We start from the raw sequence: 27,981 nt of genomic DNA, 5'->3' as shown, positions 1-27,981 counted from the left end.
TCTCTTTCTCTATTTCACTGGGTTGTCTTTCTCTCGGAAAGCTCGAAAAGCTCTTCTACCTCGTCCATCGTAATATCTGTGAGTGGTCGACAAAAGCCGAAGGCGCTTAACTTGCCGCATCGTGTTCCGTCTCTATTGCCGAGCGAGGTAAATTGAAGGATACTTTTGAAAGAGAGAAAATGCTCGAGTAAACTAAAGAGAGAAAGAGGAGAAATACAAGTACTACTATGGGGGGTGGAGGGAGAGGGTGGGGGAGGTTGGAAGAGGATGATGATTACGAAAGATGGAAAGAAAAAGGGGAAGATGCAATTTGATTCGAGTAAGAAGAATGAGAAAAGTAGAAGAAAGGAAGGAGGGGGGAGGAGGAGTGTACCGGTGGAGGAATAAAAGGTGGAAAAGGAAACCTGGGAGTGGGAGTAGAATAAGAGACACTGGAGGGAAGATTGGGGGTGGGTGGGGTGGGAAAAGGAGAAAGAGGGTAAGAGGGTAAGAGGGTAAGAGGGAAAAATGCATGCCGAGCATTTGTCACTCTCCACTTAAGGGGTCGAAGTCTCTTCTAAAGGAAAGTTGCCCGATTAAAATTAGCCTTCCCTTCTCCTCTCTCTCTCTCTCTCCACTTTCATTCTCTCTTTCTTTCTTTTTCTTTTTATTTTTCTTTTTCTTGCTTTCTTTTACTCTTATTTTCATTTACATTTTCACTCTAAGCACTTTTGTTCTCTGTTATCGTTCGTTGTTTTCTCGAACAAACGATAAACAATTTATTACCAACGGCTGCTGACTATGCTCAAATATAATTCGAGTGTACGTGCGAATGCTCTGCAACGTGAAATGATGAAAAGAGAATATATAATTAAGCTTCTTAGTCGAGCTTTACGTGTTTCACTACTGACAATTTCAAATTTTACGCTTACAATAATGCCATCGATTTGGATTGATCACGTTTTTGCAAATTTGTTGTATTTTTTTGTTTTTTTTTTTTTTTCGTAGAAATTCATTTCTCTTAAACGCGATTTCTGTGGCTCTTTTCGAATCGTGATATGAAGTGATTTATTTATCGTCATTTATATAAAGTGCATAGATAATAATATGATTTTATTGACTATCTTGTTACGTTCAGTTTTGAATTAGAAACATGATATTTTGAATAGGTGAGAAAGAGAGAGAGAGAGAGAGATCAAGAGATATAAATGAACTAAATTATGCAGAAAGCTACTAACTCTCAACAAACTCAACTTGAATAAATTTCATTTGAATATTTTCATTTGAATAAAAAGAAGTCAATATTTATTTATCGAGAGTTTTATTATTTATATCATCTTTTTCCAAATATTTTTCACGATTTATTCATATATTGTACTAATACAATCATTATCATTATCATCATCATCATCATTATCATTAATAATGTTTTTTTAATTTATATAAAATCTAAAATAAAACTTCGGTTCCATGAGTTGGTAATTTTTGTGTGCAAATTAGAAATGACAAAGTTATTTAATCCTAAATTGTGTGCTAAATTGAAACTAATTTCGTGTCATCTCGCGGATCGATAGGTTTCTACATAATTAGGATCAAATGATCTAAAATGAATATCACTCAGAGTGTTAGTTATTATAACTAGACGTTGGTTTATAGTATTCATATATATATATACACGTTATATCACGTATAATGTATGCATATTACATATATGCATGCCAATACGTAATACATCTAATTCGATATCAAAAGCACGAAAGGGAATCGGATATATTATGTTTGATCTGGTAGCCAAATGACCGACCTAATTCCAAACGATCTCACGATTCCTCTCGAGACCTCGACAAAGTTCTGAATTTGACTTGTGACACGCGTGTGATTCTAAACCTCAACTCCAAGATTCATTTCTATCTAATCTAATGTATTAGTTTCATATTGTAAAGTTATTTACAATATACAATAATGTATATTATTATTATTTCCAGTTAATTAATTATTCTTGGTTAGATATTTAACAATATATTATTTATCGAAAATAATTTAATTACAGAAAAACAAGTGATCAATAAGATTTTTCTTCTTTTTTTTTTCTCGTGTCCCGAATATCTGTAAAGCAACGGAAAGAAAAAAAAAGAAATAGAAGAAATAAATTAGAACGAATCGATGAATCAATTATATTGATGCTTTATTAATCCCTTACGATGCACGGCGACGCACTGGTAGACACATTATGCAAAATTAGGATGGAAATATAGGGAAATACATAAACCTTATTCACACGAGCTTTCCACTTGAATTATCATCCCCATTATAATTGCAACGTTTACGCAATAACCCAAGCATAAGATATACAGAGTTATATCATGTCTAATTACGAACAAACCATACAGGATTGTCTTGTAAATTCGTTTGATAATACGATAAATACATATTTTGTATATATACGATTAATTTATGTTTGAAATATTAATGTATAAGAATAAACCCAAATATTCGGTGTTTTATCGACGAATAATATTTGGTATGTGTTGACAAGTGACCATGTGTATCTTGACATTCTCCAATTTCGGTCTTTCACGATAACATATATATATATATATATAGTTACTAGAATCATTAAACGCAAAAAAAAAATATGAAGAAACTTTTTTCTCGATACATGTATATATATATATATAATATAACGATCGAACGTTTATTTATAACATTTTCCGATCGATTACTTACCTCAATTTAATTATTTCTCGATGATCGAAAGGAACGTCTGATCTATTCAACGGTTGTTCTCTCAAACGTGAACAATGAATTTGACAAATTGACCATTCTTGAGTAAATTGAAGCTGTCCGATTTGGAAACAAGGGATGATTTTGTAACCACGGTTACACCGAGCTGTCCAATCGGAAACTGTCCTGATAATTGGACGCTCCAATGCCACGAATATTCCCTATGATGACAATAATAATAATAATAATAATAATAATAATAACAATAATAATACGCGTAAGAAACAATAAATTTAAACGAAACGTTTACTCTCGTTTGTTATATCAGAAAAATCTATAATAATTTTGAACGAATCGGTATCGGTAAGATGATTTTTTTTTTGTCCATTTTTTTATTAAATATATTACATAATTATAAAAACTATATAAACAATTATTTTATTAAACGATATAATAAATACATTTATCTCGATTCTTCGAATCCTAAATAGACTTGTCAAATATTATAATATAATAGTATATAACAAAAAAACGAACAAAATAATATGATGAAAATAATTACGTGAATAACAATGAATATATTAATTATAACGGAAAAATTAAACTAGACTCTCGTCATTAAATTCAAATTTTCAGTTTATACATTATATTATAATATACAGTATGCACGATCACGCCGTTGTCACGACGAGATAAACAACCCTATTTAAATATTAAACAAATTGGCCTATTTGTGTGTATACGAACATATATATATATATACATTCCATGTTTCTTTCACTGTTATATCATTCTTTTTTTGTCCTTTTTTGAATAAAGTCTATTCATTTGGTCCACGAAAAACGGGACAACTAAAACGTGAGAAGAGAGTTAGGTCACTAATGAAAAGAAGAGGTACAAGTACTACTTACGTGTGGCTTTGAATAAAAATGTTTGAACGATCGAAAGTGGTTGTAAATAATAAAAGCAGGTTTGGAAGATGGGGGGGTATGAGGGGAGGAGGATGATGGAGAAAAATGAGAAGGGAAGAGAAACAGAGATACAAAGAAAGAGAGACAGAGAGAGAGAGGGTGAGAGAGTGAAGGTAGAGGGGTGGGGGAGGGGGGTAAGGAGAAAGAAACGAAGATCAAAAGAAAAGGGAGGGAGAGGGTGGAAAAGGGTGGGAAAGGGAGAAGGGGGAGAAAAAGAGAAAACTGTTGGATAAACGACGAATAAATACGGCGCGCAATCGCACGACATGCGCTCTGACAACTGGGTCATCGTCGAGCATGAGCGCCTGAAAATCCATTCCCTGGTCTCTCTCTCACTGAGTCTAGCTACCTAGGTCAGGACAGCCAGGCAGGCAGGATTCCCAAGCTCACGTCGATATTCGTCGTAGGTGCAAAATGGGCTGGACTACGTTGCGTACGAGAGTCGTTAGTATTTTATTTTCACTAAATTAAATCTATCACATTATTATCATCATCATCATCATCGTCATCATCATCATCATCATCGTCATCATCGTCATCATCGTCATCGTTATCGTCAGATTTATTTCATCTGTTATTAGTCACATGGTTTCGTTTTATCAAAGAAACCCCTAAGTACTTTCTTTTACTTTCTCTATCTCTCTTTCATCCCCCTCCCCCTCCCCTACCACTCTCCCTCTCCCTCTCCCTCTCCTCTCCGCTTACTTTCATTAATCTCTAGCATTACGGAGGCTGCGTCAATAAAAACATCTGTTCATCATATTAGTGTGTCTTCTCCTATGTTAAACGAGATCCACCATACTCTCACGCACATTTACTTACTTTTTTATTTATTTATTTATTTGTTTGTTCATTTTTATTCTAACACGAGTTTCGAGTGATATAAAAAGATTACACTTTGACAAAGTGAATATCATCATATCTGGGATTAAAGTAGTGTTGTAGATTCTGAATGAATCGTTCGGTGGTTGGGTAGGTGGGTGGGGAGGGGGGAGGGGGGAGGGGGGAGAGAGAAGAGACAGCTGACACCTTACGCGATGCTTATGACATACGTGTTACGTTTCGTCGAGATATTTTACGCATGAAACTAATGATCTCCATATATTTTGAATAAATAATTATAATAAAATTCAATAAAAGAACAAAATGAATAATTTCAATTTATAAAATTCATATTATAAACATTATTTACTAATATATATATTATAGAATATCCATCATCCAATACAAATATTATAACATTTATTATAAATGCATTTAACGTTCGTTATTCCATCTTTCTCGTAAAATACATTAATTAAAATATTTTATTCTGCCTGTCTCTCTCTCTCTCTCTTTCTCTTAGTTACTCTATCTTTCTCTCTTTCGCTCTCTCTCTATCTCTCTCCTACTCCCTCTCTTTCTCTCTCTCTGTTTCATTGAACGCAGTCGCGGTAAAGTACAGCGGTCCGTGGCCTCGTCTTCCAACTTCTGCCGTTTCAGGAATAATGGACTCTTCTGGGAAGTCCAGCGTATATACACGTGTATATACCTATACCATCACCCGCACACACGGAATGACGATGCATCCCATCCATCCATCGCATATGCACGCAGCTGCATATAGAGTCAGTCTCCGAGAACAGAAATAGATAAACCGGGCGACGCACGACAACGTTAAAAGTCGTCTTCCGATGCTTACGAGTATCCAACTCGTCCTTTTCAGCTAATATCCAATCAGAGATTCATTATCTCAAGGATAGATCTTTTTCTTCTTTACATTTTCTTGACCTTCGATTTTTTTTTTTTTCTATAACGAGATAACCACCAATCATTGATTGATACGAGTTTAATAATATAACGTAAGGGAAGAACAATACTTTCTATCTGTTTCTATCTCTCTCTCTCTCTCTCTCTCTTTCTACTTCTACTTCTCTCTCTCTCTCTCACTCTTTTCTTTCTTTCTTGTTTACAATAGAAGAGATAATAAGATTCATTAATAACACATTTCTTATTTATATTCGGATAATTATAGATAAATTGATTATAATAATTGATCAAATCGTATAACAGGACTTGAATAGGAAAAAGATTTGTGATGAATTCCGCAATGGCGCAGCCTCGATCCAATTAATGTCACCGTAACACATTAGGAAAGCATTAAAACTGCATTGGCTTCGATATCAGATTTCTATTTTACTCGTTCGACAAGATACACAACAGTTGCACGAGAAGTGTACAGCCCCTGACAATACGTATAAGTTGTCCTCGGTGTGAGAAATAAATTAATAAGAAAAATAAAGAAAGTAATATATATATAATAATAAATAGGGGAAGAGAAATTTGAGAAAAAATAGTCGAGGAGAGACGGTTTTGTCGGTTATTCGATTTCGTTGTTATCAATAAAACGTCGCGAAGATGATCCTAGGAAAGATAAGGAGACGGAATTATGAGAGAAAAAAGCCGCCAGTTAAAAGGACCGAGCCAAGAATTAGCAGTAGTACGGTCAAAGTACGTATGGTGAAATTCATTTGAGTGTATTAATGATTACGCGTCTAACATTAACGAGTTTTATTTTTATTTTTTGTTGTTTTATTGTTTTTGTTGTTGTTGTTCGTTCGTACGTACGTACGTACGTTCAGGCGTGTCACGTAACAACAAATTAAATATGTAATTCGATTGTTTCCTTACTTTGATTTCTTTTTTTCTTTTTTTGAGAATCTTTTTTCCTCTCTCTGTTTTTTTTTTTTTTTAATTTTTCTTTTATTTCTAAAACATATATTCGTAAAGCATAAGAGGATAAAGTTGACACGTAGAAGTTACAGTTCGTTAAGTTTTCAATTCTAGAGTTCGTTCATTTGCAGAAGGAACTCTTCGGTGGGGGAGAGGCTGGTCAACCCGATGGGATGAGCAGCAGGAAAATGTCCAATGGTTCGACCGGGAGTACCAAGCACAAATGGTTGAAAGCGTTTAAAAGTTTGAAAACGAGCTCACCGACAACTTCACCACCTGCCGACAAGTGAGACCGTGTTTATTATTCGTGCCTGTCTTTTTTCTTGTTTTTTTCTTCGTTTTATTTATTTTTTGTCTATTTAAATTTTATTATAAAAATTAGTTTTACTCAACCTATAGGTTCCAATATTTTTATCGAGTCACTAAATGATATTTACGATTTTACTCGTTCAAATGGGGAGACACTGTCAATTGATTTATAATGAATTCTTAAATAATTTCCGTATTTTTCAAATAATATTACACAGTAATTACGATTTAAATAGTTTCGAATTTAATTTTATATATTATAAATATTTGAATCACCGTATAGTTAGAAAAATAAAAACGGGAAGATGCATGATAAAAAGGTTGAGAAATGTTGAATATCGATGAATTAGATTTTTAAAAAATAATTTGCATGTTTAACGAATGAACAGAACTAACCGTAGAATTTTTTCTTTTATATTTGACTAACTTAGAGGAAAACAGGCGATGTACCATGCAGTATCAACCGTAGTTGCTTTATCAAGGTAATATACCTAACAGATATACATACTTAAATAAATCTCAAAGACATGTGTAATTAAATTAACTCATTCATTATCAATGTAAGAGATATCTGACAACAGGAATTTACAAATATTATTTAACCATTTGCTCTGGCAACTATTTCGCAGATAAACGTGCCAAAATTTGTCTACCATAACACACAATTTTAAATTAGAATTGTCGGTAGAATATGAATACTAATTTTGTTTATTAATAATCTCATATACAATATGATATTTTTCAAAACAATCTAAAATATGTAAGGACACGAATTATTTATTGCACATACCTTACATCATATTTGTGAATTTTGTATTAACATTGGAAGGTGAAATATTGCACGATCATTGTAGCTTTCCATTTTACAAATATACCTTTAAAATAATATATATATATAAAGATTAATTTATCATTCGATTTGATTGGTTTACGAGAAAATATATTGCAAACGTCAAAAATCGTGCACCAGATGTCGAGCAATATGAAACCGTACTTCAATAAACAATTTCATTGCTAAAAGGTGACGTATCTAGAACGTCATTTTTATTTCTGCAATCAACCACTTACAATACGTGTTCTCCACGATTTTTATAAAAAAAAGAAAAAAAAACATTACGACGTGCGTAACACGTCTTTTCAATGCAAGTGGTTTATTGGTTTGAATAATTGACCCAACTACTACTACTACTGGATGTCATCTCGTAAATTTATTTTTTTTTAATTTTTTTTTTAAATATTATATTTATACAATGTTATTTATTAACAATTCGCAGAAAAAATAATGACATAGAGGATGGTCACGTGTGGCGAGAATACACCTATCGAAAGATAACACCGTGCGATGCTTGCGGCCAAGTGTTACGTGGTCACAGTAGGCAAGGTCTCAGATGCAGGGGCTGCAAGGTCAACGCACACTCGGACTGCATCAATCAAATACAACCAATTAAGTGTCCAAGTTTGGCGCCAAAAAAGAGCGGAGGTATACCATTGTTACGTCGTCAGAAAAAACAAGCACCCGTTGATGAAACACCGCCAGCTGATCACAGTGAGTATTAGAAATTACCGAACGCATCACCTCCCCACCCCCACCCCCACCCTAGCCCCCTTTCAATCTATACGCACTTTTGATTTATAATATTGTTTTCTTATTTTATTGGTTTGATCATTTTTCTTTTGTTCTGTTTCTTTCTTTCTTTTTTTTCTTTCTTTTTCGCTTTTTTATTCTTTCTCTTTTCGTTTCTAAAAAAATTTGATTAATTTTCTTTTTCTTCTACTTCTTCTAGTTCTACTATCTGTCTTCTTTCTTCCCCTTTTCCCTTACTCACACTATCACACTCACACTCATTCTCTCTATCTCTCGTTATTTTTTTTCATTCTTGATTAGAAGAATAGATCGAGAAAGATCGACGTTAGTTTTGTTCGTTTGTTTGTTTCCTCTTTTGTTTTTTTTTTCTTTTTTCTTCCCCCTACTACACACCACTTTTCTTCTTTCCCGTGAGAGAACGAAAAAACGGCACAGACAAAAAAGAAAAGCCTCGAATAATTTTTAATAATCACGAATCGAGATAATACTTACGAGTTTTTTTTATACTACGTCAATATTTTTTTATTTTATTTTATTTTATTTCATTATTCTATTATTTGCTTTTTTTTCCTTCCTTTTTTTCTCATTCGTTTAGAACGATCGATGAAAATTCTTGAAAATATACTACTACAAATGTGTGCGCGCACACACACACACACACACACACCACACACACACGCGAATGTTTACTTTTTATTTTTACACGTTCTATTTTTCCAACGAATACCATTCGTATTCGCGTAGGCATAGAATTTGTGATTCCATCGACGAGCTTTACCACCCATCGATCTTTCTATTGGCCGAGAGAAAAAAATGGTGAAAGGAAAAGAATAGAAAAGCAAATAAAAAGGAAAAAAAAAAAGAAGGAAAACAAAAAAGAGAGAGAGAGAACGAACCAACGTGTATAACATTTACGTCTATGGGTTGCACAAAGTTTAATCGCTTATACCACCCCCCTCACCCCTAACCCTCACCACACCCCAAGCCCCTACTCTTGATTGCGTTGTTTTTCTTTCATTCTTTCTATCTCTTACGTTTTTTCGCGTTCTTTCATTTCATGTTATAATATGGTCGATAGAGTGTGAACGGAGAAAAAAAAACGTGAACGAACAACCAGGAGAGGAGGTTGCACAAAATGCAGCTGCGTCATCGTCATAATCGTCATTAAGATCTCTGATATCACGTTCATTTTCACGCACTCATATAATTTTATCATCTATTTTTCTCACCCTTTCTCGTACACACACACATACACACACACACACGCTAATCATTATCTTACACAATCAACCACGTGGATATACGATTTGATTCTCGTCGTTCGCGTTTGACGAACGGGACGAACTCGATTAACTGTTTTTATTTTTGTTTTCTATAAGTTCAAATATTTTAATAGGAAAACAATATATCGAAAGAGAAAAATACCAATAAACAAGACAATAAGAAAGAGACGACGAGGGCTTATTTTCTGACAATAAGTCCAAATTAACAAACAGAAAGTAATAATAATAATAATAACAATAATATATAACGAGCACACACACAGACACACACATACAATACAAAGCAATGAAAAGAAATAATTGAACGAAATGATGAAAAAAAAAAAGAGGAGAAAATATAATTTTAAAAGTAAAAAAAAAAGCAAGAAAAAAAAGAAAAATAGAAAAAAGAAAAAGATAATAGAGTAACAGAGTGGGTCGGGTCTTTAGCATTTGCATTTGCATTTCCATTTTTGTGTCTTTGTCCCCCCCGTATGGCACAGACGTGGACACCATATACCAGGTGCTGAAGCAGGCAGGCGAGATACGTGGAAACTCGACAAACTCACCGCCTACGCCTCCTACAGCAGATCATCCTCCTTCCGGTGCAGCACCTTCCGGTTCAGCGAGGGCCTCCTCCCACCCTTGTTCCTCGTCCACCTCTGGTAAGGCACACTACCGATTCCTATCGATCTTCTATACCCTTCTTCTTCTTCTTCTATTCTTCTTCTATTCTTCTTCTATTCTTCTTCTATTCTTCTTCTTCTTCTTCTATTTCTTCTTCTTATCACGAATAAGAACAAAAATTATAGAAACAAAATATATGCTCGTCTCTCTCTTTAACACCGGGACATGACTCTTGTTTCTTTCTTCTCTTTACTCACTTCCTCCCTGTTTAATGCCAAGTTCCTCCCCCATGAAGCGTCAATAACCCACGAACGTGAACTGCATTTGAATTTTATTGAAGTCATAATTCTTTTGGCGCGTTTTTGAAAAAAAACAATTATGGCAGTGAATTCTTACGATGGCGCGCGCACAACGATATGAAATTAACAGCGCGAAGTTAGTCGTCTATAGCTGACTTGCTGGGTATTGTTCACGTCTACCGTATATGTTATTATTTTTTTCTTTTTTTTTTTCACCCGTACAATACAATGACAAACGTGAAATCCTGTTACAAATGGAAGATTTTAAAATTCTGGGATATAATATTGTTATTTTATCTCAACGATGAATTTTTAATAACATTTATTAGATACACTCGTCCGATGTGATGGACAACGATTTTTCACGTTTATCGCTAAAAATTACGTATGATAATCAATCGGATTTGATTCTATCGCGATTGATTGCAACTGGGTGGGAAAGTGTTTGACGTCATTGGTAATTTCCATGCTCGCTCAGGTCTAATCATAATCCAGTAAAACGCAATTTACGTTCGTGGTATCACGCATCGTGTGAGAAACGTAGCATAAATTATCTTTCTCTGTATTATCATCAGCTTCCGAGTTATCACATTCTTCGTAAACGCTCGAATCTTTTTTCATTTTCTATTCAAATTTCGAAGATTATCTCTCTCCTACGATATTATCATCTATCTATTATAATAATTATATATATATAATATTATCTTTATCTAATCTATAGACGAGAAAATAATTTTTTTCTTTTTTTTTTCTCTCTCTTTGGTTTCTTTCTTTTTATTGGAAAAAACAATATTCGTACGCGTTAACGGGTTACGTGATATCTTCTTTTTTTCATCGTTATCGAATTTCAGCTGAAAAAATTCGTGTCGGTTTGAAAAAAAAAAATGTTTCTTTAAAAAAAGCTAACTTTCTTTACTTTTTCTTTTTTTAAATCGGATAGAATCTCTTTAGGAAAACTGAATAATTATTTATCGTTCGAGATATATTATAATCTTCGAAATTTTCTTTCGCACAATTTCATAAGATGGAATGTATAATCGAACAAAGCTTCCACCGAATACATTTTCCGAATTCTAAGAGAAATGATTTACAATGTGAACCGATATATGTAGCAGGTAAAACGGTTCGTAAAAACAAAACAAACTAAAGAAAAGAAAAGAAAAGAAAAGAAAAGAAAAAAATATCCAAATAGTCGACCCTCTTCATCTCTCTTTCGAAACTCGCTCCGTTCGTTAATGAAAAACAAATTGTTTATTATCATATCGTATATAAATATAAATAATCTTCGTCGACGTTCGAATCATAATTAATAATCAAATATACAATATAATATCAAGCAACGATATGATCGATATTACATGAAAAGAAAAAACAAAAAAAACCCATAAATTTAATATGTAATAATCACTTTAACATAAGATTAACGACACCATCAGCACAACATTCTCGACGTATAATAATTAGATAATAATCTAAATATAGCTTATACGTTAGAAAGACAAATTACGAATCATTTATTAACGTCATAGCATCTGCTGCTGCTGCTGCTGCTGTTGCTGCTGTTGCTGCTGCTGCTTATCTTTTCATCCCTGTAATATCTGCTTTCAATATCTTAAAAAAAAAGCAAACAAAAAAAAAGGAAATCAAACAAATAAAACCAAAAAATCCAATTGACTAAACGGAAGAGTTACGAGAGCAAAAACCACAAGTTGAAGCATTATATCAAAGGGTTAGTTATTCAAGTACTCGATTTATTTTCAAGGAGTCCCGAACGAAGAAGGTTCGAGAGGGTCCTACAAAACATCAAAGAACTTTTCTAAAGTCAAAGATTAACGATCAGTGATTCTCTATTTACTATCTATATATTATATATTTATATATCTCTCTTTCTCTTTCTCTCTTTTTCATATAATCTCTCCCCGTTCAAGTGAAATCTTTCTTCGTAACGACAATGACAACAATTTTATCGCTTTTATATATATTGCCATATAAATAATATTATTTCTTTATTCTCGCCAAACTTCTTCGCCTGTTTTCGATTGAATAGCAAAATAACGATTGATTGATTTGATTGATTTGATTGATTGATTGATTAATTGATCTTCCTTCGTTGAACGGACACACTAACCCCCCACCCCAACCCCAATTCAAAATGTCACGGAAAAAATGCAAAATAAAAATATTCTATTTATCGCAACGCCTCGAACCCAAGATAGGGGGGATGAAAAAGAAAAAGAAATATCAATATAATAACATGCAAAAATCTAAAGTGTAAAGTTATTTAACAACGAGCCTTATAACGAACGCATTTGAAAAAAGAACTTATTATCAATTTGAAATAAGACAAACCCTTTCGTTACTTTAGAATAATATTAAAAATTAATATTATTAATTAATTAATAATGGTAATATCGAAAAGTGTGCATATTCCACTCGGTAATTTTTGCTGACTCGATCTTAAGTTTTTCAATGCCATCATTGGCGACTTATTTTGACCATACAGAATATTATTTTACGTACCTTCAAAATATACTTTTATTAGGATTCATTCGATACACGGATCAATAGAATCGAGAGAATGCTCAACAGATTTTTCTTTTTTAATTTTATTAATAGAGGAATATAGAATCAATTTTTAGCTGAGAATTGTAAGTAATTTTTACTGACTCCGATACATTGACGTGAATTGTTACAAAGGATAAGTGTAAACGGATATAACCGTTACAGTAATAACCATATCATTATTTGAAGAAAATTTTACTCCTAAACCGCAGGGGTTAAAACTTTTTAATCTACATACTAAATTAGAGTTTTCCAACAATTCTACAGACAAACTATAGATTTTCTTGCCGATTATAAGTCGGCACACCGTATAAACAGAATCGTCGCATGGATGCCGACTATAGTCGGCGCGTTCGTAACGAAAGGGTTAATGAAACGTAATAAAAGCTTCACCCTCCCCCACCCACACCCACACACCCACACAGCCACTCACCCAGTTGTGATCGAGCTTAAAGGGGATAAACAATATTGTTTTTCGATATTTCTTTTGTTTAAATGAAATTAAAAGAAAAATAACAATAATAATTATATATCCAATAAATAGTAATAAACGAATAGCAAATAAAACCAACAACAAAAAATATAATAAACGAAACAAAAGCTCCGATCATTCGATTGGCCAGGACGAGGAAGCGGAGGATCCATGTCAGGCACGCGTCCATTCGGACAACCGCTGGTGTTGATGACCCAGGAGTCACCACCTTCGACCTCGTCGTCGAGGTCACCAGAGACCCCGATTATGCGCAGAGAGCTGAGCGTCAACAGGAGACGATGACCCTCGATCGAACAATACATACATTCTTTCTTTCTTTCTTTCTTTCTTTCTTTCATTTCTTTCATTTCTTTCATTTCTTTCTCTCTCTCTTCTATTCTTTTTTTCCCTTTCTCTTTTTTCATTTGTAACATATTTACAACACATGCAAAGAACTACAAAATATTCTAACAATAAGTATTTACATATTGAACAGTATGTTCATGAACAATTTTTATATCTAATGATTTTAAATTAGATGTTTACGTCTAATTATCAGATTTTCGTTTTTCATAGAAAATGTAATCCCATCGATTATCTTCTTTTATTATTATTATTATTATTGTTATTATTGTTATTATTTTTCGTAAATGAAATATACATAGGAGAGAAGATTCACATATATATGTGTGTCCATAATTATGAAAGTGGTCTAAGTCATATATTTCTTGTTTCGAAATATTTAAACGATTACATTTGAACATTAATTAATTAATAATATTGAAATAACCAAACACTATCTAACGGTTCATTTTTGACAATATCGTGAAAATTATATTGAATTAATTTAGTTGAAAATAATGTTGTGTGATATAACTAATAAACTTATTTTTCTTTTTTAATTTTCACTTACTTAGACCACTTTCATAATTATGGGCACATATATGAAAGAGATGTGAGAAGATACACCGATGTTATTATCTTTTTAAATGTACCGATAATCATGACGGTGGACGGTTAAGTAAAAAAAAAAAAACTGGTGTGTGTACTTATGTACGCACGTAAGAAGTTATACTTCTTTGCCGTACCAAAACGAACATAACCTCAATAACCTCAAAAATAACTTAAAAAAAAATAATTATTATTATATATATATAAATAAGAAAGAATAAAAAAAGGAAAAGAAAATATCAAAATATAGATATCAGTCCACACTAAATATAAGACAGATATATCGAATTACATCACGCGTCAACAGCCATGGCGCGTTACAGCATTAGTTCTCGCTTCGATCATTTAAGTAAAGCAGCGCTGAGTTCGATTAGTATTTGGATGGGTGACCCGCTTGAGAAAAAAGGGGGGAAGAAGAAAAGAAGACAACTTCATGCCGTATACTTGAAATCGCTTGCCGCGCGTCGCAAATACCGACAAACTTCATGGTGTCGTTTTTCCAGACGTTCGGAACAAAAACATTCCCCATTACAATTTCCCCAACGCGCCAAAAGAAGTATAACTTCAACAAATATTTAGAGATTTTATGACGATTTATTTTATAATTGTAATTATTTATATCATTATACGTGCATATTATAATTTTATAATATATTTTAATTTTTTGTGTTTTGTTTGTTATAACTCGATCAAAATTTGTAGAGAGAGAGAATAACGTAAGGAATAATTTAATTTTATGAAGAAATAATTCGTAAAATCCACATCTTTTTTTGTTTCCATTATTTCTTTTTTCAATTGTTAAACTTAACTCTTCACTGTCACGATTATCGAGAAATAATATCTAATACGAAAAAATAATGATCGGTCTCTCGATTGATGACAAATTACGCAGGTTCGTTGAAACGATACTAAAAGAAGAATAATTTATTAATAATAGTAATAACAATAGTAATAATTTTAATGATAGGCTTCGCTTGTGGATGACAAAATCGCTGGATCGATTAGATTACGATAAATAGGAAAAAAGAAACAACAAAAATATCGAACGCAACGACACATTCGTCCGATCCAATTTTCCTATTGGTTTTAATCATTTTTTTCTTCCCCTTTCTTTCTTTTCTTCTTTAATCATCTATCCCCGCGTTAGGAATGTTATTTTCTCATCGAGTAAATACCAAAACGGAAACGGAAGAACAATAATAAAATAATATATTAGCGTGAATCTCGAATATAAATAAAAATGTAAAAACTAAAACACTTTGACTTTTGACGAATACAATTTTTAAATGAAAAATAATTCAAGTATAATGATCAATCTTTATACACATACAAACATACACATACAAACACACATACACAAATATCCTAACACATGTACGCGCGCGGTGTTGTTTAGAATAAAAATAAAATATGATGAATATGATATGAAAAAGAGAAAAAGATGAAAGTGGGGGGGGGAATTGGAGGGAGGAGGCAAGAGAGAGAGAGAGAAAGAGAAAGAGAGAGAAAGAGAGAGATAGATATAATAGAACCAACAAGGTATTCTCTTCACATAGTCATCGTCATCATCAAAGATCCGACACTTGACCCCATACGATCGATAATCCATACACACGGTTCAATATACCTTTTGTTATAACGTTCGAGCTGACAGCATTCAAGCGGAATCTATGTTGAATGTCCGAACTCTACCTCTATCTCTCTTTATCTTTCTAGAGTAAGGTTAATTGATTTCAGCACGATGGAAACGTTAAAGCTGCTGTTCTACGAACGATAGAACAGATTTTACCTTTAAACGATGGTCTATCCGATTTCAATTTTAATTCTCGTAAAATTAGATATAACAAACGTGTTTCGATTCTCATATTGGGTAAATTATATTAACGAATAATTTGGATTTACGATAATAAATATTATTAGAAAAAAAAATAAAAAAACATATATTAAATAAAAAAGAAAAATAAGTATAATTATACTGATAATTTGTGTATCGCGTTTTTTTTTGGTGGTAATTGTTACGCTACGATTACGAATTTATAACGTAACGATTCGCAAACGATTATTATCGAATTTTTATATGGAAAATTTCTAATAAGGAAAGTTCATTTAATTCGAATGTTTAAATATATATATCTTGTATTAGATTTTGATTTAATAGAAATTTTGGAAAGTTTGGATTACAAGTAAATATGAATTATTTTAAATGTACGATCAAGACGAGTACGGAATATTTATGTGACTAACTGTATATATATAAATATATACATACATTAATTGATTTTTTTAAAACTTTGTATAAACGATTAGACAAAAAAATTTTCTTTTCTTCGTATATATTTTCGGATTCAGATTTTACTTGGATAATAATCGTCAAAGGTTAATTCAAATATATCGTATCGTTTTATTTCATCATTAATAATTTTGTCATTCTTTACTTCACTTTTCTCTACTCCCCATCCCCACCCCCCCACCCTCTCACTTTTATAGGAAAGCCTGTATTATTTAACGAAGTTTTCAAATCTCTTTGTAAAAGCCGAAATAAGCGGCTTTGAAATATTTCCCACACCGCGGATAAAACAAATTCAAATCTATTTGTGTTCCCCCTTTTTCGTTATAAAACCTTCACGCCTTTTAATCCTTTTGACGTTTCCACTCCCCCTTCCCTTTAACCCTCCTACTCACCCCACGTAGCTTATCCACCTTGTGTCTTTCACTTCTATTTTCTTATACATTACGACTATGTATATTAATTCGATATTTCGAAGTGAATCCCAGTGACGAAGTTCTGTTAAAAGGAATTAAAAAAAAAAATAGAAAAAAAATGAGAAAAAATTACAGTACGACGATCCTCGTAAAATTAAAAACGTAACAATGTAACAAAGGGGAATGTTTCAATTTTATCTTGATTATACTTTCAATGATATTATCGTTTTATCTAGAAAAATCTTTTACAAAATAAATTAATACAATACGGTTATATAAAAATATATTTTTAAACTCGATTATATACCGTGTGTAAATATTTCTACGTTCTCAGAAATGTTTTGGAATTTAATGAAATTCATATGTCGAATCTCCCATTAATTTAAGTTTAATCAATGGTAATTACAAACAAGAAAATAATAATAATAATAATAATAAAAAAGCAATACGATCTCGTGAGAAAATTCTGTGTAAAAAAAAGTACAACAATGAAAAACCGTCCGAATTTGTATCTCTCGATTATCTTCCCGATGGTGTCGTTAATTCTATACGAAAAGATATAAAAAAAAAAAAGAAGAGAAAAAAAAATATCGCAGAGAAAAATATTTCTGTAAAAATAATTGATCATACCGCAAACGCGATTATGAAATTATTTTCAAATTCTGTTAATACGTGTAGCATAAACACGTTGGAAAATACTCTCGGAAATTTGCGAAGTGCTTTAAAGTTTTGTTCGCAAGCTCAAGAAATTCTCGAGATTTTCTGGATTGTTTGAAAGCGTTAACGAAGTTAAATATCTAGGATAACTGGTGATAATCTATACTGATTATCCTGAAGGCATCGTTAATCGAATAACTAGAGAAGATCTGCACGTTTATCTTCATATCACAACTTCAACCGCAATTAATTAAAAGCGTTTCAATTTTGCGACAATTAAGTGATGCTCTTACTATTAATACACTTATAAGTGTAGAATAATATAATACAAAGACGTATATATATGTGAATATATATATATAAATGATCCTATTAAACGAACGTAGAGTGGTTATTATCAATAATTCGTTATCAAATGAAATAAATGTACGTAAATCGATCCACTCGTGTTCCCTTTTTACGAGATAATAATTGATCATAATTTCATTCGGTATAAATTCGTTGTATTTCGAGCAACATCTATTCTTTCACTTCTTCAAATTTTTCGAATTTATTTAATTGTTTTTTTTTTTATCAAAATACAATATTTATAATATATAATAAATAGCAATTCTTCGTTAAATTTTTCATTATTTTTCGAACGTCGATGAAAATTAATTGAATTAATCGAATATGTGGGTAAGAGTTATTTAGATGAATTGAACAAAATTATCAAACATGTTTTACCTGAACTATCGGTTATATATATAACACACATACGCACACTATCTATCTATGTGTGCGTATGTGTGTAAATATTGTAAATAAAATATTCCTTTATCTGTTGTGTCAAAAAAGACAAAAGTTAGTTCACAAAAACCCCTTTTTTCACTATCTTTCACTATTTTTCTATAAACTCGAGTCGTGTCCCGTAAAACAATATTATCGATTTCTTTATCTTCAAATGTACGAATTGCTATTTGTTCGTTTGTACATGCAAAGGGAAGGAGGGGGAGAGTATAGAGAGAAAAATTCAAAAAAAAGTAAACGAAGTAGTGATAGAGACTAGCAATTTTTGTTATTTTTTTCTTCTATTTTATTTTCTTTTTTTTTTATCCCTTTTTCAATTTCGACGTTAACGTTCAAATAAATTGGATATAACAAAAAAAAAAAGAAAAAAAAGAAACGAAGCAAATATTAAAATGTGATAAGAACGTAGAAAAATGAACGTCAACGTCGATTAAATAAAATTGATATAAATTTCGGTTAAATAGAAAAGAAATTATACATATAATAACCATAATCGATAATAATGCTTAACGAAACGTAAAGCACCGCATAGTCCGCAACGTAGACGCGAGAGATTGAATTTGAGAATGAAGAGTCTCAGTTTGGATTCACCGGAAGGAACAGCACACGTACGTCATCGTCCACGAGATTACTATACTTCTGGTCAGAGAGAATCAACCCCACCTAGGCACTCCGACAGCGGAAGTATCAACAGATTATGTGAGTAGAAAAGAAAAAGTTCATAAAAATCAAATTGTTTAATAATTCTCCCCGATTCTCATTTATTGTTATTTGTTAATGAAAATACTATTATATATGTGGGATGCGAACACCTCCAAGGCAAACTTAAATAGGCATTCGTGAGAAGATTAGACAGTGGGCCCTGGATAGCTCAATGGTTAAAGAGCAGTCGCCCGGAAATAGAAAGCGGAAGATCCGGGTTCGAGTCCCGGTCCAGTCAGTCCAACGGCCCAATTTTTTCACGAATCCTACATATATAATAATAAATAAGAAATATAATAAGAATAAAAAATAAAGAAATCAAACGAACAAACGAACAAACAAACAAACATTTCTCGTCACGTTGTACGTACGTGCAGACAGAGATTTACCGATCTTCGCAGCTCCGTGCAGTCCAGGTCAAGGTCATGCTATGCACAAACACATAAGGAGTACCATAAGGACGTCTAGCGTCGAGTTACCGGACGAGAATGACAAATGTTATTCTTCGGCGAGTACGTCACCTTGTCCTTCACCACATCCAAACAATCAAAATCATATGAATCCGTCTGGGAAACGTGTACTTCCTCCTAACAATCTCTACGTCGTCCTTTACAATTTCGAAGCACGTCATAGAGACGAACTGGACTTAAAGTGAGAACCATTTTTACTATAATATATATAATATATTATACATATAATAATAATTCTATTATATATATAAATATGAAAAAATAAAGATATACTTTCGTCATTTGATTTTTTCAGGCCCGGTTACAAGGTAACAGTAATCGATAAATCCGAGAAAGATTGGTGGAAGGGTAAATGTCTTGGTGGTCGTGCAGGATATTTTCCTAGTGCCTACGTGATGCGCGTTGAATCCGGCCAAAAGACGCTTCAGGTTACACGTAACCTGCAACTAAAAGATCAAATTACATTATTGAGAGATCAGGTAAAAAACCAACAACAGAAACAACAAATAGGAAAACACAATTAATGATCTATTAATGTTTTATTATCCAACTATACCTATATACACGTCACAAAGTTATCGGACCCCCATGATAATTGTGATATTTGTTCACAGATCGTCATCCAAGTTGGCGAAGAAGTTGACGGCGTTGCTATGGTAAGATTTGCGGCTGACGTGAGATCGGCCGAGCATATCGGTAAAGAGGGTGACGTATTGTATAACGAAACCCTCTGTCCATTAATGTACCTTCAAGAGGTGTGACAGCAACCTTATCAAGGCACTCGCATGAACATGACGAGCGAACTTCAACACTACGCTAATCTTCGCAGCCATTTTGCGAATCCGATGCGTCGAAGCGTCGTAGAAAAGTATTACGACTGTCTCCAGTGTGCCGAGCAATGTCGTCACACCGTTACCAATAATAATAATAGTAATATTAACAATAATAATAATAGTAATATAAATAATAATAATAATAACAATAATACTAAGAATAATGCCAAGAGTAGTAACAAAAATAATAATAATAGTAACAATAGTAATAGTAATAACAGTAACAAGAATATCAATGCGAAGAGTATGATCAATGGTAGTGGCAATAAGGAACGTCCAAGCTCTAATTTGGACAATTGTTCGATCAAGAGTAAAGATTCTAATAGAATGTTAACACCCTACAATGACTCAACGAGACGTTACAACATTCGTAGCAATGACCAACTAATGAAATATCTATCGAGGAATCATCAGATTCATTTGACACCAGCAAGAAAAAGATCGTCCCTTGCTAGGCCAGTTCGCGTTCATGATTCTTTCGTTCAGCCAAAGAAATTGATTACTAGTGGTTACACCGTCCAACACCATCGTCAATATCAACAATTTTATCACCAACAGGAGCATCAAAATCAGCAACAACAATTACAACTGCAGCAACAACAACGACGTCATCAGGAACTCGTTCAAAGACAACAACAACAACAACAGCAGCAACAACAACAGCAGGAACAGCAGGAACAGCAACAACAAAAACAGCAACAATTACGTCAAGGAACCTCGAACGTGTCAGATTATGCTTACGAGGATGAAGAACACGTTGAGGAAGAAATAACATGGCCGATACGACTTAGGCTAGAACAAATGCTCGAACTGACTCTACCTCAGGCTAAAAGATGTAAGAAAAAGAAAAAAAAGAAAACTACTACGATGATGTTAATGAAACAGGAACAAAATGGCAGACACGGTTTTAAGGACACCGACAGATTACTCAAGGTGCTTAGCGTTAACAACGTGGACCAAGATAATAGGTACAACGTTAAACGGTGTTCCATCATGTAAAAATGATTTATGGAACATACCGTTCTTTCTTTATTATCGTTATCATTATATAAATATATCTATATCGTTATCATATAGGTACAGCGTATCTTTTGATCGAAATTCAAAGGGAATATTTATAATCCTACCACACCAACGCGTCTCTTATTTTTTATTTTTTCTTTTTCTTACTGGTTTCTCACGTTTTTATTGATAACGACGAAATTTACTTATGGTAATTATTTTCCAATCTTGTCAATAATTCATCGGCCTATAAACCTCATCATCATAATATTATTACGCAAACGCGAGCCTATTTATACACTTTCATCTTTTTCGTTTATTTAAAGAAAAAAAAAGAGCAAAAAAAACGAATATTGAAGCATTTTTTCGTAAAGGAAACAAAACGTTCCCGTAAGAATCGACGAAATAAATGAAAATAAGTCGCGTTATCGAGCATTTATATTTTCTTCTCTTCTATAATCAATGATTATTTCTTATAAGAAATATATATTATATATACGTAAATATTATATCATTGATCATAGTTTTTCATTTGCATTTTTGTTTTTTAAAACACGATAAGAGAGATAATTCGCACTTTGTCGTTGTTTAACGGATGCTTTCATCGTAACCTCGCCGAAATATATTCTGACCCCCCATATTATAGAAATCTATACTTCTTTTCTCTCTTTCTCTCTCTCTATTTTATTCTCACCAAAGAAATACTGAATAAAAAAGAAAAAAAAAGAGAAAATAAGAAAGAGAGAGAGAGAGAGAAAAAAAAAGTAAGAAAATAAGAATTGTATTAGGTTTAAGAAAGAGATATGAGATGATCTATCATTTTATCGTACGTTCTAGTGATATTCATATAGTATATAATATTTATACATATATAAACATCATATATATATATTATGCACTATATATGCAAGGCGGGCCATTCGTTCCTAGGTGATTTTCAAAATCAATTATTCTTTTTCGATACTTTTTGAACTAATTTTTTGGATTGATCGGATTGTAAGGATCACACGTTTAGGAACATTTGACTTACCTCGCGTGTATATAAATATTTATATATGATATATACATACACATAGAAAAGAAACACGCAAAAATCATAGTCAGAAACATAATATACATAAATAATACATACATACATACACGTGATATATCTAAGAGTGCCCTTCCCTTATTAAAAAGAAAAAAAAAAAATAAAAAAAAAAACTCTGTATCGAATTATCGCACCGTTGAACAAGAATAAATAATGACAACGTAAATCGTATCAATTGAATTCGTATGATGGTACATGAGGATACCGAATAAATATATTTATTCGTAATGAGTATTCGCAAATCTTTTCTGTACGAATTTTTCTTGTTTTTTTTTTTCTTGAGACTAATTGATTAATTTATGGTATCACGTGACCTGTGAAATACATACGATTCGATTTGATGTTGAATAAAAATAATAACACACTTTAATTAGCGTTAAACGGTGCTAATTAACAATATTACTACCTGTATTATAGAGAAATAAGCTGTTTTAAAATTACATACCAAGCCCAGTATTTTCTAAGTATTATAATTGAAAGAGAAAAAACACAAAAAAGATATATATATATATACACATGCATATATGCAGTGAAGAAGTAATCACGTAAATGTGACCACTACTAACTACCACTACCGATAATTACTAGTAGAATAAATAAATAAATAAATATAAAATGAGAGTATAAAATTAATTGATATCCGTATAAGTAAATGTTAAAAAAAATAAAAAATAAAAAAATAAAAAGATCAAATAAAACGAAGAGAATAAAAGAAAATAAAATGAAAAAAGAAAAATAATGGCCGACTAATATGAATTTAATTGTACGTGTATGTACGTGTAATCTCTCATCGTGTGCCATCCTCCTATTTCATCATAAACACGTTTGATATAATTAACGAGTCTGATTGATTTGTAAGTGTGAGATCTTTGGTAAACAGCCAAGGAAAAAGTGTTTATTCGAATAGACTGCACGAAATATAATATATCTATATGTATGTATGTATATATATACATATATACATAACATATACATCTATCGAAAGATTTACCTTTATTCAAAACAAACCCTCCCTGTAATAAATAATCCTAATCGAATGATCAAAAACATGGACATAGACAAAAAAAGGAATAACAATTCAGATCTACGATGGTTTTATTTGTCTTCCTCTTCTCTTTATTTTTCGTATCGTTTAGCAAATTAACGCATCAAACAAATATAATAATATTGAAAACAATAAAAGAGGGGATTGATATAATCAAGTGGTTGGAATAATCTAATTAATCGGAGAGAAGTTGAATAGAATCGTAGAAATTCTACGTACATATGGATAAAAAGAAATAGAATAATATTGTTACATTTTGATTATCGATAAAAATCTAGAGACTAAAAAGACAATGAATATTTCAATATCCTGTACGCTTAAAAGCAGCAGCATCAGCAGCAGCAGCAGAAATAACAAACACACAGTCTCCAATCTCTATTTACAATGTTGAATTGATCTTAGAGCTTGTATTTGGCACCCCGGATGATCGGGAATTTATCACCGTTGCAAACACCACGGAAATCATCCAAAGAAAGATCAAAGATCGCAACACCACCTAATCCCTTGGCTTTAACGTAACTAGCTTTATTGCCAGCAGTGTCGGTATCTTCAAAACTAACCCAAATACCATCTGCTCCGGTATCAGCATTGTACGGTTCGTAGGCATAGCTGCCGTACTTTTTCGATGGGTCGTTGACTCTTCTTAAACGTCCCAAATGTGTTTCAGTTAATTTCGTGCAAACTTCCGCGTATGATAGAAGTCCTGGAATACCGGAATGAGGTCCTGCTTCGCCTGGACCATCGGCTGTTATCGGTGGAACGCCGGAGATTTGACTTTCAGATGTGAGCTTCCATGTTCTGGCGTATGTTGGAATACCTACGACTATCTTAGAACCTGGTGTACCATTTTCGAGCCAATATCTGCATACAACACGTTGATTAGATATTATATTAGATTCATTAGATATTATATTTACGTGTTTAACTATCTAAGGATTCTAATGAAATTATTTTTACCTAACTGACGAATCGATGTTGTCTTGTGGAACGCGTCCGTAACTCTCATATACTGGTGCAGAAAAATCGGCTTCCTTTGGATTACGTTCTGGTGTTTTTTGATCGAATGTTAGCAAATGTATTGCATCGAGATTCGGTGTTAACAATCGTGCCTCGTAATAAACTGTATAGATAAGAATTCATTTTATTAAATATTTTAATTATATTCCTGGTTTCTTTTTCTTTCTTTAATTACGTCATCTTGTAGTTTTCCGTATCACGAGTGTGCGGATGACTAAGGTTATAAATGAATTCACATTCGTAATGAGATTTGAAAACCGGACGATTAAAATAAGAGAACAAACAAGAAAACAAGATAGTATATATATATATAAAAATAAAACACATACTACTAGAATTGATATGTGGAAGAACTGTCAATGTAAGTGCCTTTCCTTTAGGCCTCAACTGTGTCTTCAAATCACGAACCATTATGGTAAAACCGTCGCGATGTTCTTGTTCCTTCTCGTCCTTGAATTTTCCATAACCAAATGTCTTCTTGATGCCATGCCAAAAAGAACTCAATGCACCACGATTTTTCTTTACTTTGACCGGTGGAAATTGCCAGCCTAAATCGACACCATCGAAATCATAATCGGTCAACATACGGTTCACTGAATTGATGAACTTTGATCTAGCCTCTGAGGTCTCGGTCTGTTGAAGAAAAACAAATAGATAAGAAATAGATATTATAGTAATATTATTTCTTATCATAGTAAAACCATTCAATTTTAATGATTCGTTAATTAAGAGAGCTTTTAATCATTATTATTATTATTATTATTATTATTATTATTATTATTATTATTATTATTATTATTATAAGAATTACTATAAAAATTATATTCTTTTAATGATTTGTTAATTAAGAAATATTTTATTATTATTATTCTTATAAAAATTATTAATTATGTTTTTTTTAGTAAGTTTATTTAAGGAAATATATGAATAGAAAAAAGTATCAACGATAATATCTTACCAATGTTAAATATTTGTGAGTATCCTCATAAGGATCGGCATTTCCACCAATTCCGAGATAAATTTTAAGATCTGGGAATGATCTTTTCAACTGTGTACTCAATCTGTAATAAGCGTAACCAGAACCAGTATCCAAATTTGGATTCAATGGGATAACTTCAAACGTTTCGGGATTGATACCAGCAAATCCGTATATCAAATGTGTGCAAAGTGATAAGGCAGGCCTAACATCCTCGATTTGGAATTTTCCAGGACCTTAAAATAATATCGTAATATAAATTACGAACTTTGCTTTTCTCTTTTTCTTTTTTTCTATGTCAGGGACGTAATATCGATAAATAAGAAGTTTACGTCATTGGCGGAGAAAGTTCCTTTCACGGATTTCGCGTGTCATCTCAATAGATTATTATCATTAACGTAAGAAGGCATGTTGAAAGTTGTTGATTAGTTTATTAGATTAAATTTAAACGATAAATTAATACTTTTAATATATATGTATATTTTTTTTTTTTAATAATTATAAATTCGTCGTTTATTTGTATTTAAAGTTTAACATTAGTTCATTTCAAGTTATATAAATATTTTTTTCTTTTTTATATAATCGCGTAAAACTTTCTATACAGATGATTGAAATTAAGAAACGCGAACAACAAATATTATTTAATTATTCTAAAATGAAGAGAAAACGCAAATGATATATATATAAATTTTATAAATGGATTGTTCTTTTTTCCATTCGCGGATTATATTGTTAAAATAATATTTACCTTGTCTTTCGAAAGATGTAACGTTCCAGTAACACACGACCTTGTTATGTTCGTGAGTATCAACGGCAAGTGATGCCTCGAAAGCAAACACGGCCAATGCCGCGAAAAGTAACGTCTTCATGGTTTTTTATTCTATAAAATGATGGGAAAAATTCAGATTATAATATCTCTTTTATAATAACAACAACAAAAACAAAACAACAACAACAATATAAAATTAATCAAATTCAGAAACTATTATATTTTATTGTCGTTGAAAACACAGAAAATTCGGGAAAATAAAATAAAGAAAAGAAATATAAGAATAAAGAAAACAAGAAAAAAAAAATAAAATAAAAGAAAAGGAAAAAAGATAAAGAAGAAATCTTAACAAAGTATTATTAAAACGATCTTACCTTTAACGCAGAAGGATTCAGACTGCACGATCCGAGCTACTTGTCAAGGACTTTCTTATGTTCGTATGATCTTTGAAACTTGAAGTGGGGAGACCAATGGATTTACGTCAAACCTTCTCTCCAATCTCTCATAACTCGCTTGAGTACCACTCTCTTTTATATGTATATGTTAACAAAGCTATAACACATTTATATATATGTATGTATATGTGTGTGTTGTATGTATGCGTAGATAGGACAAGGTTAGAGGTCTTCGGAAGCATACAAATTTCTACGAAATTAAATAAAAGAAAGAAACAAACAAACAAACAAGAAAACAAATTACTTTGCAACCTTGAACAAAAAAAAGTCGAATTTTAATTATCATTAAAAATGATAATTAAACTTATCATTAATTAAACTTATCATTAAAAATGAGATATATTTTTGATGGTATATTGTATCTCAGACGTTATCATTAATAATATTCGTTTGAAAAGGAAAGAAAAATTCCCCTATTCAACATTTTCCTCCTTCGATCATTGTGATCTGTATAAAAAAAAAAAAATAATATAATCGAAGTGGATATTCGTCATCGTTCAAATCGATAACTTAATGTTTCTTTTCTTTTTTTATTGTTGTTTTAATTCTTCCTTATAACGCGTATGGAATGATTAAACACACGTGCAACGTATTGTATACTTACACATTCTAATAGAACGTGTAAATGTGAAGAGTGAGTTCTAACGAGATAATTTGAGGTAACCATCCGAATATGTTACTAAGATGAACGATGAGATCATCGAGATCTCAAATAAAAGTACTTGCTGTAAGATGTTTTGTTCGTACGTATTTAAACTCGTTTAATTTTTAAAGTATAACATATATATATATATATACATATGTGTGTGTTTTTCTGTATTAGAAACGTTAACACTGACGTGTAAAGCATTTATTCGATAATTTATTATATATAAGAAAATGTTGTTATATCTTTCTAAAGAAAAAAAAAAAATTAAAAATAGTAGTGTCATTTATTTCCGAACACAGATTACTTGTCTATTCGTAATTCACACACAATTATTTTCTATTTTTATATTTAATTTCCTTCGAATAGCAATA

General features: G+C 32.0%; 3 protein-coding genes and 1 long non-coding RNA gene across 6 annotated transcripts in view; 2 read left to right on the top strand and 2 right to left on the bottom strand.

Moving 5' to 3' along the window:
- LOC122523476 overlaps positions 1-20,540 on the top strand; it is a 66,003-nt gene extending 45,463 nt beyond the window's left edge. Inside the window, exons 7-14 of one of the 3 annotated variants that reach the window (XM_043645243.1) lie at positions 6,518-6,672; positions 7,127-7,177; positions 7,970-8,241; positions 10,046-10,207; positions 19,125-19,301; positions 19,706-19,955; positions 20,070-20,253; positions 20,389-20,540. In XM_043645243.1, the coding sequence (XP_043501178.1) occupies positions 6,518-6,672; positions 7,127-7,177; positions 7,970-8,241; positions 10,046-10,207; positions 19,125-19,301; positions 19,706-19,955; positions 20,070-20,253; positions 20,389-20,535 (1,398 nt within the window). In that variant the 3' untranslated portion in view covers positions 20,536-20,540. Of the gene's footprint in view, positions 1-6,517; positions 6,673-7,126; positions 7,178-7,969; positions 8,242-10,045; positions 10,208-19,124; positions 19,302-19,681; positions 19,956-20,069; positions 20,254-20,388 lie in introns of all 3 variants that reach the window. The other 2 variants (XM_043645242.1, XM_043645244.1) reach the window with 2 other exon arrangements.
- Positions 13-3,647, bottom strand: LOC122523480. Its single transcript, XR_006305306.1, has 3 exons — positions 3,615-3,647; positions 2,707-2,924; positions 13-162 (listed from the first exon to the last, which is right to left on the bottom strand). It is a non-coding gene; the product is annotated as an uncharacterized LOC122523480 (long non-coding RNA).
- Positions 20,541-20,559: 19 nt separating the features above from the next.
- Positions 20,560-21,934, top strand: LOC122523478 (probable serine/threonine-protein kinase dyrk1). The gene has a single exon (XM_043645246.1). It carries the CDS (start codon positions 20,560-20,562, stop codon positions 21,604-21,606), a length of 1,047 nt encoding a protein of 348 aa, XP_043501181.1. The 3' UTR covers positions 21,607-21,934.
- A 1,842-nt stretch (positions 21,935-23,776) lies between these two features.
- LOC122523477 (chitinase-like protein Idgf4) lies at positions 23,777-26,988 on the bottom strand. The gene is made up of 6 exons (XM_043645245.1): positions 26,881-26,988; positions 26,486-26,617; positions 25,720-25,973; positions 25,091-25,394; positions 24,702-24,864; positions 23,777-24,605 (listed from the first exon to the last, which is right to left on the bottom strand). Exons 2-6 carry the CDS (start codon positions 26,604-26,606, stop codon positions 24,143-24,145), a joined length of 1,305 nt encoding a protein of 434 aa, XP_043501180.1. The 5' UTR covers positions 26,607-26,617; positions 26,881-26,988; the 3' UTR covers positions 23,777-24,142.
- Between the last annotated feature and the right edge of the window lie 993 nt (positions 26,989-27,981).

The sequence above is a fragment of the Polistes fuscatus genome, unplaced genomic scaffold (assembly GCF_010416935.1).
Source record: "Polistes fuscatus isolate 324 unplaced genomic scaffold, CU_Pfus_HIC Scaffold6, whole genome shotgun sequence".
NCBI classification, from domain to species: Eukaryota; Metazoa; Arthropoda; class Insecta; order Hymenoptera; family Vespidae; genus Polistes; species Polistes fuscatus.
The sequence above is the reverse complement of the archived record's forward strand: the minus strand, read 5'-3'. Positions and strand labels throughout refer to the sequence as shown.